General features: G+C 36.6%; 1 protein-coding gene across 2 annotated transcripts in view; it reads right to left on the bottom strand.

Moving 5' to 3' along the window:
• The window catches only part of NUP58 (nucleoporin 58), a 35,942-nt gene that overhangs the window by 15,854 nt on the left and 4,281 nt on the right, over positions 1–15,807 (bottom strand). The window contains exons 3-12 of one of the 2 annotated variants that reach the window (XM_048294913.1): positions 14,490–14,528; positions 12,908–13,060; positions 11,764–11,898; positions 11,169–11,279; positions 8,429–8,453; positions 7,920–7,985; positions 6,961–7,135; positions 5,605–5,684; positions 4,844–4,962; positions 2,662–2,744 (exon numbers count right to left, since the gene is read on the bottom strand). In XM_048294913.1, the coding sequence (XP_048150870.1) occupies positions 2,662–2,744; positions 4,844–4,962; positions 5,605–5,684; positions 6,961–7,135; positions 7,920–7,985; positions 8,429–8,453; positions 11,169–11,279; positions 11,764–11,898; positions 12,908–13,060; positions 14,490–14,528 (986 nt within the window). The remainder of the gene's footprint in view (positions 1–2,661; positions 2,745–4,843; positions 4,963–5,604; positions 5,685–6,960; positions 7,136–7,919; positions 7,986–8,428; positions 8,454–11,168; positions 11,280–11,763; positions 11,899–12,907; positions 13,061–14,489; positions 14,529–15,807) is intronic. The other variant, XM_048294914.1, reaches the window with a different exon arrangement.

Genomic DNA, 15,807 nt, shown 5'->3' with positions numbered 1-15,807 from the left:
TCTTTCAATGTTGGTGCAAATCACCACAATTCAATTTGTATCACTGTACTTAGCTGATCCAAGAGGCAGAATAAAGCCACATTACTAGCTTATAAAATAACACACTTTTCTTAAGTGTTACCCTTTCTCCATGGAGTCTCCTTTTGCTCCCCCATCACCTTCACCTGTGTTTCTTTCCTTCCTTTCACTCTTGCATTTCTTCTTACCACAAAGAAGCTACCAGAATTTTAGAACTCACTCTTGTTTCTGATGCATTTCATTAGCAGTGTAACACAGTCCAAATGCAACACATCATTCTGCCTTAGGGTAACTAATCTGCTGTGCCGTGTCCCACCTTCCCTTGCCCCTGTCCTTTCCACCCTCAAAACTCCACCACCTTCTGTGGCAACAGCCCAGCTTGGCTTGTTCATCATGAGCAATTTCTGTCACAGATGAGGAAACTACAGATATCCTGCGTAACAAAAAAAGAATAAATAGCTTTAACTAGATAACTGATAGAATTATTTCCATCTTATAACAGAAAATCTTTAAATGCAATAGATTTATTAAAGGACAACAATTTCCAGTTTATGGAAGGCATACTATGTCCTGTGTTCCTGGCTAAATATATGCTTGTTTCCTCAAAGAGGAGTTTACAGTCCAAAAATTCTGACTTGGGATTTGAACAGCTATAATCCCAAATCTATCAGCAACAGAAAGAAACACACAAAGAATGACCTCATTATCACATCAGAAGTGCTGTCTTTGGAGAGAAAAGACATTTGTAGAATTCTGATGGGATTTAACACAGTGCCACACTGTTGAGTTGACAAATGGCATTCGATATCATGGAGCAATTCTTAAGGCTAAACTACACTGAATGATTTAATGACATTACCTACTCCAACTGCACCCAAGCGAATTCTCACTTTTCACTGACCTGAGGTACAGAATGCAGCTCTATGTTCATACAAGATAGGGATATATTCAGCAACTAACCCCAATTACAGTACAAAGATCTTTAAGGCCAAAATTTTTCTTTTTTACAACTTCAAACCACTGAATCAAAGTGTATGTGCAAACCAGAAAGCCTACTTCAGGAAAAGAAATTAACTGTGATCACGGCTCTGCCTTTCACAAACTGTATCACATCCATCTGATAAGGCAGAGACCACAGTTCCAAAAGTGCTCTCCTCTTCTAGCGTCTTGTAGCTGATAAACTAAAACAGATGGTTATAATGACAGATTCACTTGAGCAGTACATTCATCTGTTTTTTGAAGCTTTATTTATAAAATGCCTTCCAAAAATATCAGCATCCATGTGCACCCACTAGATTAAATATCAAAAAAATTTCCCTGAAGAAAAATCCTCAAACCACCCCCTTAATTTCAGGCAATAGAATTATACGCTAAACTGAAGAAAGTCTTTCCTATTCAGTCATGCTGACAAGGTACTGAAGATACCATTGCTTATACCTGCATACTAATCCAGCTGTTCATACTTAAGAACAACAAAAACATCATCATCACAAAGACCACTGCACAAATTCAGGCTACACTCAGATCTCAGAAGCCACAAGGCCTGAAGACATTTGGGATACTTTTTGGGTAATTCTGCTGAAAATATGGAGGAGCTGATATATTCCATACCTGGCAGCAAAACTGATTTAATTAAGAGCAGCACAAATATCTGATGGCAGGTATTTGTAAACCAGTGAGTATCTATGCTGACAGAAGCAATGCAATGCAAGGAATCAAGATCATACAAGATCCTCAGTATTCCCGAGCTCTATTCAGAAAAAGTAAAAAGTTTCAGGAGTTTAGAGAACTAGTAATGCTGTGCAGAAGAAGCTTAGAGAAGGAAGCAGAAGATTTAAGAGCTATTTCCATTAAGTAAGTCACTCAGCAGAAACAATTTCAAACACTTGTACTCTTCATGTTGGTTTGTTTTGGTTTGGTTTTTTGTAGCCAAGAAGGATTCTGATGTTTTCAAGAAAAATCATGTATTGCAGGACAGTGACATTTTGTCAACATATCCAGAACTGTATGGAAATGGAATGAGCCATAGTCTGTGATGGAAAAAACAGACCTAATTAGGACCTTGGATACATAAGCTTTGATACATAATCTTTTCTTTTTCCTTCTACAAATACGACTTACCATGAAAACCAGATTTAAAAACAATAAAATAGATGGAACAACTTTAACCAACATTCCTTGATACGCTGAAAAATCTTACATATGGAAACTCACTTTTTTTTTCTCCTGTTACCTATTTGAGCAAGAGCAGATTTAGATCATCTTTGCTTGAGATCAAAAGGTCATTGGGCAAAAATCAAAATATACAAGCATGAGCTCAAAACCAGACATTTTAAAAACTGATCAACAATTAGAAGGAAAAGAGTTAGATGAAAAACATTTTGTAACTCAAATGACTGGTCAGTTGCTGTCATCCCTATTAGTAAATACTTTAAATGCAACTTCAGTTGAACAAAAGCTACTTTTTTAATCAAAGCACTTCTCCAGGACAGTTTGAAAATTTTTAAAAGCAGTCAATTTAATTAGAAGGATAAAAAAAAAAAAAACCAAACCAACAAAAAGACAATCTGAAGACATAGTTTCAAAAAAATGACTCTTTACAGTCATACAGGAAATACACAGGAACACATCAAAGCAACATACCTTTACATTTTCATGTATTGACTGAAGTTGTGCGGCTAAAGCTACAAATGTTTGATAGATTTTCTGCATAGCCATAGACAAATCTGTAAGAGGCACATAAAACACTGGTAAGTGACAATCTCATCATCAGAAGATTTAGTGTTTATACCAAAGTAGGAAGTTCACCCAAAGCCCATACAGCACACAAAACACAAAAACCCCCAAAAATCATCCAGGGACTACTTTTTAACAGGGCTTCAAACTATTTCATAAGGTACTGTTTTCTCAGATTTATTTTTATATATGTGGTAAAGAAAGTTTCCTATGATTCTATTATTTAGCAAAGGCAAAAAGTAATATTTAAACTAATTTTACCTAGTTACATAGGAACATTTTTTACCTCATCGGCTTTTACCTAGATACAGTTAAATCAGATTTGCTTGCATTTGTGTGTATTTTCCACTCTTTCTGACTTAAAGCACAGTTAAGTGTTCAGTTGATTTTTGGTCAAAGATAGCAGTAGAATGGAAGCCTTATTTACATTTTAAAGACATAATTAACAAGCATCACAGGATCTCTGTATCTGGCTCTACCCACAAGCGTATCATAATCAGAGAAACACAACAGGGAGCTTCTTGCCTACAAATCTTATATTTAGGATATCCTATTTCCCACACAGATATAAAAGTATTTTCAGGGCATTGACCCAACACTAAGGCAAAACCTTAGTACCAAAGGGAAAATTTCAAAGGTTTTGGCAGAATGAGGCATCTGCTCAAAAAAAATGCTCTTCTCATAGAAGCACTGAAACAATGTATCAAAGTGGAGGACAGAAAAGTGCTGAAGTGGGTCTTTCATTGTGACAAGATCAGCTTCTGTGTTTCCTCTGAACAATGCACACAGTCTGAATGCAAATATATATATCTATATATCTATACACACACACACTGAAACGCATATAGTAGCTATCAAGTTCTTGAAGATGCATAGGTCTAGCAATGATTCTCTAACTGAAAACGTTTGCATTTCCATAGGGGAATTTCACCCTTGTAAAACAGAAAAGCTGTAGAATCAATCTCATGCCAACCCACAGGGTTGCAGAGGCAGTAGTATCTAGGAAGACTGGACACAAGTATCCAAATAGTTTGGAGGCAATTTATTGATACTGACTACTAGGTATTTCAAAATTTTCAGGACATTCTGAGTCATGGAAACCTGCATGGCAAAGGAAGCTTTTCTGAATGATAAAGGCTACACATGCAATGGAGTGTTAACTACATCATTAGATCATTGCTGACAATATGCTCATATTGGCACAACAGATTGAGCCTTGCTTACACAAGCAAGGAATCTTTCCATTATAGCAGAAACTGCTGAAAACCTTACAAAAAAATCTGTGAAGGCATCCTTCTCATACTCTTGATGGACAAGAAGGTCACACAAAGATAGAGGACCCTCAAGATTCAGCAGATCTTTCATTATGGCAGCTAGGTCTAGACAGTCCTCTTGCTTTTTGACATACAACGTCCAAAGTCTGTGCACCATCCTCTGATGGCAAGATGTTTGAGTACGATTTAGCAGAAAAAGACAAGGACTTGAAATCACTGCTTATTGCAGGACCCGTACCTAAAATGGCCCAAAAGATAAAACTCTCTATAACCACAGGAATGAGAACCAACCAGAAGACTATTGTCCAGAGGTCAGCATTCTTTGACCAGAGAGATTTTCTCAAGATTGAATGATGTGGCAGCAAACAAGACTAAATTTTCTCAGTTGGTCAGAGCTGAAGGCAACACTAACAGGCTCCAAACTACAGACGAGTTCTCATTTTGATCTGGTGCTGACAGAGCAGGCACCATATTTGCCTGGCCAGAAAGCCCAGTGCAAGACAGAAGGTGCCAGACATCAGCTAGAGGCGGAAGGGAAGGAGATGTGGATGTCAAAAGCAAACCAGGCTTAAAAATCACAACTCGGAAAATTGATCCATCTTAAATAGCTCAAGAACCCTTATGAATAGAACCTTTAATTGCAAATCTTTGCACCGAACAACTGCAGAATTTATCTGAACACTAATTTGTTCAGTACATTAAATGAGAAAACCCAACAATAACAAAAGAGAAGAGAGATTAATGACTCAGTTTTCATTATAGGTATAAGTTTGCTAAATTCTTCATGTACAAAAGATTAGAACTGAAACATTTACCTTGCGGAGTTATGTGTGAATTATTTGCTTGAGTAGCAAGATGGTTTTCCAGTTCTTCTATTTGTTGCCTGTACTGCTGCAGCTGTACTTCAAACTGTTCAACCAGGATTCTGAAGTAGCTAGATGAGTAATACAGTGAAATTGTATGATTAAACTTTACTAATTTGTCGGAACTTTTTTACCTGATCTCTATTAGCTGCCAATTTTCATTCAGTTAATGGCACGGTTAGGTTGTATGACATTCCTGATGTCACTCTACAACCGGAACAAGTGTGAAGACTATTTCTGATGTCTAAGACATAAAGATAATTTAAGTGAAGAAATAAAATACTGATTCTATGAAGCACTCCATATAAATGTTACAAGAAGCAGGGGGAAAAAACCTGTATTATGAAGTTAATAGAATCTTTAAACAGTTGGATTGGACTAGATTACCTTGAAAGGTCCATTCCAAATCCTCTGCCATAAGCAGGGACATCCTGGCCTTGAATATTTACAGACATGGGGCATCCAACATGTCACTGGGCAACTTCGTCCACTTTCACCATACTCACTGAAAAAGTTTCTTCCTTGTATCTACTTTGAATCTGCCCTCTTCAGTTTAACATCATCTCCCCTGTCATAACAGGCCCTACTGAAAACTCTGTCCCTGCCTTTTTTACAAGCCCCTGTTAAGTACTGAAAGGCTGCAATGAGGTCTCCTCAGTTTCTCTTCTCCAAGTCATATTATTGACTATTTTTTATGACTAACAGCAACTTACTCTGCTGGGGCTGTATTTTCATGCTGAAGACCAGGAGGAGTTTTCTGTGTTCTCAATGCTATTTCTGCATTCTTTAGCTCCTAAATAAACAGAGAAAATTAATAAAATATAAGGTTCTGCATGAACTGTTCAAAAATAAAAATGCTAGGACTCTACTCTTCATTCACATAAAATATTTTCTTTGTGTATTTAACACTGTGATAGAATTTGATCAGAATTGCTCCAAAGAATACACTACCAGAAAGTTGGAGAACTGCAAATACCAACAGAAGTCTGGGGACAGAACGAAAGATAGCACATACTGAAAGCACATTAAGTGCTCAGAAGTTGAGAAAATACTGCACCTAACTCTCAGAGACAAAATTTTTCTATTGTACTTCAGAAATATAATAATTATTGAGAACTAGAGGGAAAAAAAGCAGCCAAGTACAAGGAAGTAACACACCTAAAAGAGAAAAAATAGGACAAAAAAGATTATTTTGACTTTTTAAAAAAATATAAACTAGTTTAGAAAAATGCCTCTATAGAAATGATCAAGCTGTACATGATAATTACAGCATAAACTTCTGCTTAATACTTCCTAACGACTTAACCATTAAGAATTTCTTAGTGCCTGGGTCTGTGATTACACTCAACCCATGTACAGAAATGAGAATATCATTAACAAGCTTTTGTTTTCACAGAAAACTGCTGGCAAGGTGCAAATATAGAGTAAAATAAAGAGAACCATTGAATTTTTGACTTGAGAATAAATTATCACTTATTTATATAGCAAGCAGCCTTGACATGCTAGATGAAATAAAAGGTGGTACAGAACTTAACTTGAAAAGCATCTGCATCAAAACTTGAGCTCAAACTGTCTGCACAGTTAAGACATACACTGGTGGAGGGAGATGTGACTCAGGTTCCCTAAATGAATACTAGAGTGCTAATCAAGAAATTTTGGTCTTGAAACATTACGGGATTTTTTTTCTCCAAAGTTACCAGAAGAACATGTATTTGTATTTTTGCTGCTCCAGAGTCCATCATGTTGTTACAAATGTGTTCACTAGCAGCTGAATATATTGCTGAAACTGAACTAAAGTGGACATACATTCCCTTCCACTGCCTTTGATACGTAGGAATGCTTTCCTGAATAGAAGTCATTTTACTGCTGTTGTATTTATCTGAAAATACTGACATCACAGATTTCAGTTTCCCCCAGAAACTTCAAATAGATCAGAAGCGATTAAATTTTTCATCCTGTTTACAACTGCTTAGCTGGGACACGTGTTAACTTGACTAATAAAGAAGGCTAGCTATCCTATATGAAATAATCAACATACAAACTCTACATAAAAGTTATATTCACTATACCTGTGCAGTTTCAACTTTCAGCTTGTCAATATTAAGAATGTTTCTCTGTAATCCACTGGCAACTACAGAGAGAAGTTGTTTCAAAGCTTTAATGTCTTCTTGTACTTTAAGCATTGCTTTAGAGGACATTCTACTAATTTCTTCCTGAACTTGTTTTTGTTCTTTCACAAATTTCCTGGGGAATGTAAAAAAAAAAATGGGGGTGGGGAGGAAAGAAACATAAAAAAATGAACCTGAAGTACCCAAGTGTTTAGCTCTCGGTCACATTATTTTAATAGCTATTACATTTATTTTTCCAAAACAAAGTACTGAACAGTAAAATTACAGTATGGCATAGTACGATCTTAACTCCTAGCATGTTAATACTGTAAAAAACCAAACCAAAATAAAAACAATCCCCCTCCCCCAAACTCCTCAACTTTAAATAGCAAGTGTTTAAAAATGTTATGCTGACCCCTGACAAACTAAGATATATAGAACATTTTATATATATACAGTAATATATACACATCTATGTAAAAGCAATTACCACTTTGAACTCACAAATACAATGCATGCAGCCTAGCCTACAAACCATTTCCCTCCTGCCCGAGGGAAAACTCTTTTACAATTCTCTATTCCATAGAAGATCCACGATGCACATGCAATACAGACATAAGGTTCGATACTTACTATACACGTGCAACAGGCTTAATACTCCGAGAGAGATGGTTAAGAGTGTATTGTTGGGCAGGCCCATTTGCATAAATGCATGTAAAAGTGAGACTGAAAAAAACCAGACTAAGATTTCAGCTACTGGAATTATCCATCCATTCTGTTCCCAAGGCTGACCTGCTGAAGGGCCTCTGGCTAATAACTTATCCTTCATGCAGCCTGCAGGAACGTGTTCTTGTCACAGAGCATCAACAGTATACAATACTTCAGCTAAACAACTATCATAAATAAAAACCACTACTTACTGTAGATTTTCTACATCTTGACATATTACAGGAGGTAGATTTTCATCCTTCAGTGCTTTGCTATCTCTACAGGAGACAATGAATGTTTAGATGGTCCTTCAATACCGCCAAACGTTTTTGCAGACTAGTAAATATCACTAAAACATTCAAGCAAGTGATTACAGAGTTTTGCACCCATTGCATGAATGTTGCAACTAGGAATGATTTGTATTAATGCACACAGATCCTATCCAGGGTCCAAGCCTGTGGTGTAAGCACGGTACACATTTGCAGAAACCACTTTTCAGACCAGATGATCAGTCTATAGCAGGTGCCAGATAAGCTGTAGGCATTGCATTTGAAGGAAGAATTGCAATGCTTAAAATCACGATCAAACATTACTAAATTGCCCATATTGCAAATATTAGTTATGCATATCTTTTTTCAATAACAAATCAGCACAAAAGCTAAAGTATTCGTTTAGGTGTTTCCTATTAAAACATGGAATGCGAAGAAAATCTGACACTTACTCTGGTCTTGTTCCCGTTTTGTCACCTAGAAAATAAAAACTGTAGGTCATAAATGAAGCTCTGAAGAACAAAAAAAACCCCTATCTTAATGAGATTTTAAGAAAGAACTAATAACTACAATCTGCTTGATTTCTCATGATAAGCAGAACAGAAAAAAAGGTTTTAATTTACACCCCCTTCAGAGATAACTATCTTGTCAGGAACAATGGTTCAACAGCTGAGGTGCTAATTTCTTGGCACTCAGAGTAACAACCTCTTGTGTCACTACACAAGTCACTACAAATGCATAAACAACTGCAGTTGCATAAGAAATGTTTCTGCTTATGCAGCCTCAACTCACTTCAACCTGCAGCCACAAAACATTCGAGTGCTCAAATTCAGCAATGGCAGTCTCTTCTCAGATATGAAAGCAATGAACATTTGCCCACTTGAGCTTCCTAAGAATTCTGCTATTGTATTAACTCCAGAAATGAGTGAGATTTTACAGAACTGAAAATGTTACTGCTTACCTGCCACCTATACTCTCTAAACTACACACCTGTGGATCAAGATACCAAATGCCTCTGAGTGACAGAACAGAGCTGCAAACAGCATCATGCATAACACAGGGCATGACTATTTCTATTCATGGCTGTGGCAGTAATTGCATTCCATACCACAGCAGTGTGCTAGGAAGAGCACGCACTCAGCCCAAGAAAAAGGCTTCGTCTTCTTCAGCTGAATCCAATTCACATCCTGTCAGCACCACCAAGACAGAAAGCAGCTACACTGCTAATGCTAGTACCACAGACATTTGAAGCTGCACAAGTCAGTGCTCCTGCCAGGAGAAGCTACTACTTTTAGAAGCAACATCTATTTAAACCGTTGGCAGACTCCGTCACCCAGTACTTTAGACAGACTGCACTCACAACCATTCCCTATGCCTTCTGCTAAAGGGGAAAAAAACCACACAAAATTAGGGGGAAAAAAAGCATGAGGGACAAACATCAGAATTTAGGACTTCTTTGTCTGCTGATAATCTAAAAGGCAGAAAACTAAGCACACTTTGCTTTTGTGCTTCAGCCACCTTGTTGTTGCTGTACATCACCATACTTACAAGATACAAATTTCACATCAGATTTTGCTACTTTCTGGGCAAGTGAGTGCTTCAGATTTTGTATTTTTTAACATTCTCTTTAGCAAAAAAAAGAGGAAAATATGTATTAGAACAGGTTTTTTCCCCCCTGCAGCCATATTTTAAAGAAATACCAGATGGTCAGTCTTCAGAAGCAAAAACTCTTATAACCAGTTCCAGAAGAGATCACAGAGGTGCTAGTCCCTATCTGTCCTGGGACTCCTGGGGCACTTTTCTTTCATAGCCATATCACCCCCTTCCTTTTCTTCATAAGGAAAAGAGAAATAAAAACCTCAAAACCATGGAACCACCACATTCAAACCTTAATGCAGTTCCCCATATAGTAGTATAAGCAACCGTACTGACAGAACTAAATAGCAGCACATGGGTAGGGATATTTACAAAGGCTGCTTAAGCCAGCACTAGCCATTAAGGGAAACACTTCTGAATTAAAACCTCAAAAAACATAGTCTCCTCTGACATTTCCCACTGCTTAGCTAAGGGATCTCTGCTCATCCTGACAGCAATAGTCCAACTCACCCAGTTCCGCTATACAACATATGGGGGAATTCAGGATATGCTATAAGTTTCCACCCTAAAAGGTGAACATAACACTACTACCAAAGTCGATTTTGACTCTGTGGTTCTCTGGTCCTTATTTTATGATACCTGTATGTTATGGAAGTGTTATGATATCCTAATATTGCACTAATGGAAATCCCTAAGTATCAGAGCCTTTTCGTTACTCCAAGTTTCAGTAATAAATTCCAAAAACAATCAACATCATGCAAAGCACTCCAGTTTTGACAGTCAATATGTCCTCTCTTTTACAAGTAACTCTCCACAAATGATGCTACTCTGTAAAGCTGGTTTCATAGAGCTTATATATATTCTTCTCTTTTAGCTATTGGCATACCTAAATCAAAATTTCAGTCCCAAATGAAATCAAGAGACTAAATTAACAGTACTGATTCCCCAGTAAAAGCAAGGCAAGCATCCATATGTCCATGCTCGGTATTCCCTTAAGTACTTTAAAGCTACTGCAGAAGTAAAGTTTTTGTAACTGGTTTTAACAACCTGACAGAACACATAATATAGAACTACACACCACCAGAAACAGTTTTGAAGAGTAACATCTAAAATTAGGACACTTTAGTCGTGCAGGTTTTCAAAAAAACCCCAAGTTTAAGATCTGTTACAGCTAGACAACGCTAGTTCCAAACCAGTGCTTTTCATACTTGCAACACGCTACTTAAACATTGCTCTGCTCCTCCCTCTAGTGACAATCTGACACAAAGCTCTGCAGAAACCTGTGACAGCATCTCAGCAAGCAGCCCTGAGTCTTCACTCCCAAAAAGCTAAAGGATTTAGGTCCTGGTTCTCAAGTCTATATTTATTTTTAAAATAATTAATACTGCATTGCATTTGCAAGCATGATCTTGTTCTTCTGTACAAGCACAATATCTAAGAATGAAATCAACAGAAATGCCTTTGTTAAGAGGGAAGTAGTTATCAACTTCAATACCACATTCCTAACCAATTAAATGGTTTGCTGTAGTGTTCTGATCATTCTCTCAATTAAAAAAAGAAAAAAAAAAAAAAAGGAGTGTTTTAAAACAAACTTACTCTTTTTGTCTGAAGAACTACTAAAATCAATGCCACCAAGACCTTCATTGGCAGTAGTTGAAGGAGCTGCAGTTGTGCCCAGAGTCAAACCCAAAGCATTCTGCCCAAGTCCTACAAGAAATCCAAACAGCATTTTTGCATTTTGCAGTGTTATCAAGACTACAACATAGCACAAATTCTTCCTCTGGAGCTGTGAAATGACAACACTGATAGTGAGATACTTTATTCAGACCAAAACTCACCAAAAATAAGGAGCTTTCCATTTCTCCACAGATAGAATCAGTCCTGTATAATTGCCCTCTCCCCATACATGATCAACTTCCTTGAGCCAATTATGGGAGTGACAAAGATTTCCTTGCATTTTCATTTTTTAAGAAGTGTTAAGTACAAATGAATTTAAGAATAAGAAAGGAGCCAATTATTTCAGTTTCATTTTTATTGTCCATGGATAGCAAGACTGTTCTTAACCGTAACACTTAAAAACTACATTTCCACAGTGTTAACACTTTGTATAAACTAAATCTTACATTATACAATCTGTGACATTAAATGTCACTGCTTTGAGACAAGAGGAAAAAACTAAAATAATGTTCACCTGTTGCTGCTGTGCTTGTATTCTGGAAGAGTGAACCTCCTAAGCCTGCTAAGGCTCCTCCTAAGGAAAGGCCTGTGGAAGCAGTTGTAGTTGGAGCAGTTGCACCACCCAAATTTAAAGTAAAGCCAGTAGTTCCTGCAGAGAAAGGACACCAGCTTCATGTAGACACTGCCTTCAAATACATCCACAGACAATCTGAAATAACTGAAAGGTCTGAATAGCATCTTTATCATAATTGGATAATAAGTGTTTTTACTTCCTGCAGAGTTTTCACACACAGCCATAGCCTTTTGAATTATGTTATTTTGCTTTATAACCGCATAACCCTAATTAGTCTGTATTTACCTGCAACCATATAAAAATTTTGGCAGTCTGCCAGAACACTACAGACTCTAGAACCTAACACAATTTATTTTACAGCATAATGGAACTCATGATAATGATTTTTATATTAAAATACTGAAATTTTAGTGTTTAATGTTCAACATTAAAATATTTATACAAGACATGATACAACAACATTTCCATAGTAGCTTGAGGTGCCTTTTGGAATTAAGCATCCCAACTTTCAGTAGAATAGGGAAGAATTGAGTAGAGAAAGACCACAAGCATAAAGGGACAGCTAACAGAGGGCACAGAGAGCTGAACTCAAATGCAGAACTTGTAAGGTTAAGAAAAATTAACTCCAGTCTCAATTACCATCATGCTTGGTGCAGTTCAGCCGAGTTAAATATGGTGGCAGGTGTATGACAGTATGAGAAGTGATTAGGAAAAACATTATTTCCACTGCTAGTTAACCATTTCAGGCCACCCGCAATAGGTAGGCATTTTACAAACTTTGCAGATGCACAAGTAGGAAGCTTTCAATCTTCAGCAGAGTTAACAATAAGAGAAATAATTTTACATGATGAATCAGCTCTTGCTACACTTCTAATGACTTGGACTCTATGTTGTCTATATTGCTAGGTACACTGACCATAATTCTATCTGTATTAGGGTACCCAAATGTAGAACTCAAGCAGTCCAATGAACCCCTTTATTTAAGTACAAGATTATGTAAATAATAGAAAAATAAATGTAGAACTGTTATACAATAAAATTTTATTGTTAAACAAACAAAAAATAGCCCCAAACATTTTCCTACCTGCTGCAGGAGTTGATGTAAGAGCAGATGATAATGACAGGCCACCCGCTGAGGTAGAAGTAACAGGTAAAGCAAATGGTGTGGCTGAACCTGCAGGTTTGTTGAAACCTAAACTAAAACCTGTGGTAGCTGCTGATGTGGTGGCAGGTGTGCCTAAAAGAAACCCAAAACCAGTTATCACTCTTGAACACTCTGAGAATAAAAGCTAAATTCACCACCTCTTCTGCATCTCATTTAACCAGCATGAGTGACATAGCACAAAACATCACTTGCATCAAGTAAAATACTCCCAGAGAACTTTAAAATAAATTTCAGTGGTTTACATCAACTGCACAGACATTTTACTCCAGAATTCCTAGGGATCCAGCGGGCTTCAATTCTGGACTGGCAATTATATCTAGTAGCAATCTTTAAACTGTGTAAAAAGAATTAAAAAAAAAGCTTCCATCAAAAGCATCTAGTAGGTGACACAAACAGTAAATGAAGCTATAAACAACACCACTCAAAATACAGACTACAAATTCTCAGTTAGATGTGCATGCCAAAATGAATGCATATATCCTTCCAATTTGTAAACAAGAAAAATACATTGAGATGTTACTTCCTCAAAGTTCACTTTTGAATATTTTTAAGTAAAGCAATAAACTTCCACTTCCTGCTGTTTTCATGGTAAGAACACACTTCACATTCTAGAATCCCTATTCCAAAATAAAGGAGCGTGCAAATACATACACAAACCACTACAGCAAACACATATTTTGTATTCTCAGTAACTGCTGTCTGTTTTGGATGACAATTTCATCCAGCTAGCGAACAGAATTAATGTTCATCTGCACAGTAGTGACCTCCACATACGATTACATATCACACAGTCTCTTCTGGGTTAGTTGCTGCTCCTCCCTTCTTCTGCCCACTTGATTTGCTTCTTTATTCAACACTATTTTTTCCTATTTATTCATAGTATGGCTTCCTAAGTTCTTTGACTGAAGTGTGTCTTGTAGCACCTCCACCCCTAACAGTCATGATACGCAAGCTCAGTTATTCCTCAGATCTCAGCTGCTGTTTAAAAAAATCAAAACCAAGCCAACAACAACTCATTTACTCCTCTATTTCTAATGACAGCTGCAAAATAGTCACCACAGATGGATCAGAGAAACAAAAAATATCCTCAAAGTCTGTTCCCAGTTCAACCTTCTTTATTCTTCCAGAAGAGGTAATTACCAAATAGATGTGTTCACACAGGGTTCACTAAATCAAGAAATTCCATATAAATATTTCTTTGATAACATATCTCCCTCCCCTCTGCTGAAGGATGAAACTCATTAGGGGAGCATAAATACACAGTTCAACTTTTGATTGTCACTGTTGTACAAGAATTGAATAATCCTTTAACACGTAACAGTGCCCAGAACTGCAGGGCTCCATTCTGATTTATGGCCTTAACATGTGGGCTGTAAAGCAAACTGCAATTAGTAATGGGGAAAAAGCTCACATATGATCACTAACTCTATACATTTCAAGAAAGATCTGTCTCTTGGGTTTTTTTATCTGCATAACATTAAAATCCAAATTAGGTCCTTACCTAACGTCAGTCCTGTAGCAATAGTTGTTGCTGTTCCTGCTTTAAGAATGAGAACAAATAAACAGGGTAAGAACAGTAGTAGAAGGCTACGGAGAAGTTATGACAGTAAAAAAACATGAAATAAAATCCTGAAACAATGCAACATTATGAGACAACTACTATACCAGTTTTTTTCTGTAGTGTATTGAAAATAAGACAAACACAGAAAATAGTACTGGTAAGCACCAGCAGCACAAATGAAAGCACAACTGACTTCAAAAAACATAACTTTTCTTTGTAAGAGGCTGCTAACAAAGAAGCTAATGTTAACACATTAACATGTAAATTATCTGAAATTTCAAATAAATTAAGGTAAAAAGATGAAAACTAGTAATTCTATCAAGTATTTTTTTCAGCCACGTGGTAGTACATAACACCAGCATGTAAACCATCAGATTTACAGTATAACGAAGAGGATTATAGAGTCTGAAGTCCTTGTAAAATCCTGTGTCTTGGTTTAGGGTTTCTGCCCCACTGATAATTTAAAGAGATTATTCTGGACACAGTGTTAGGCCATTTCATATTTTAAAAGCCGTCTGATTAGATTATCAAGAGAACCACTGAAAGAAAATTACCCCAATGTAGCCAACCACAGTAATACAAGCTTTCAGTCTATTGCTGAATTTACTTTTAATAGATTGGTTCTTAGAATTTTCCCCATCTACTCATATAAGCATACAAGAAAAAGACTATTTTATCCAGCAATATTGCAGCAATTATTAAGTTATGTCTGCTTGATGGCTGAAAAAAAAATACCCCCAGTCAGAAAAGTTTTATTCTTTTGTAGTCCCTTACTCCTGTAAGAAACTATGTTCATAGGCTGAATTAGAGACCTAAGAAAATATTCAATTCCTTCAGGCATGTAGCACTCAAAATCCTCAAACAACAAATTGAGAAAGGTTCACTACTGTAGAATTAGAAGTACTGCATCACAAATGCAAACAACCCCACGAAATTTTAAAATACTTTTAAAATCTAAATATACCTCAATCTTAATTCAATTTGGAGTATCCTGGATGAAGAGTTAAGATTTCTAAAATACACCAGGATTCAAACTACAGAACAATTTACACATAGCCCAGGAAGTTTCCTAGTAATTGCATTTGTGTTTCTGCTGCACTGGTACCGCTTAATTCTCAATGAATAATCTTTTAAACTGCTCAATGAAGCCATTTTATAAAACTGTATAAGTAATATTCTGAGCTACAGAACTACCATAAAATAGTAAACACTTTAGGATGACCCAGTTTTTTGAATATATATAATTTATTTCTTCACT

Source organism: Corvus hawaiiensis, chromosome 2 (assembly GCF_020740725.1).
Source record: "Corvus hawaiiensis isolate bCorHaw1 chromosome 2, bCorHaw1.pri.cur, whole genome shotgun sequence".
NCBI lineage: Eukaryota > Metazoa > Chordata > Aves > Passeriformes > Corvidae > Corvus > Corvus hawaiiensis.
This window is presented reverse-complemented; position numbering and strand designations above follow the sequence as displayed.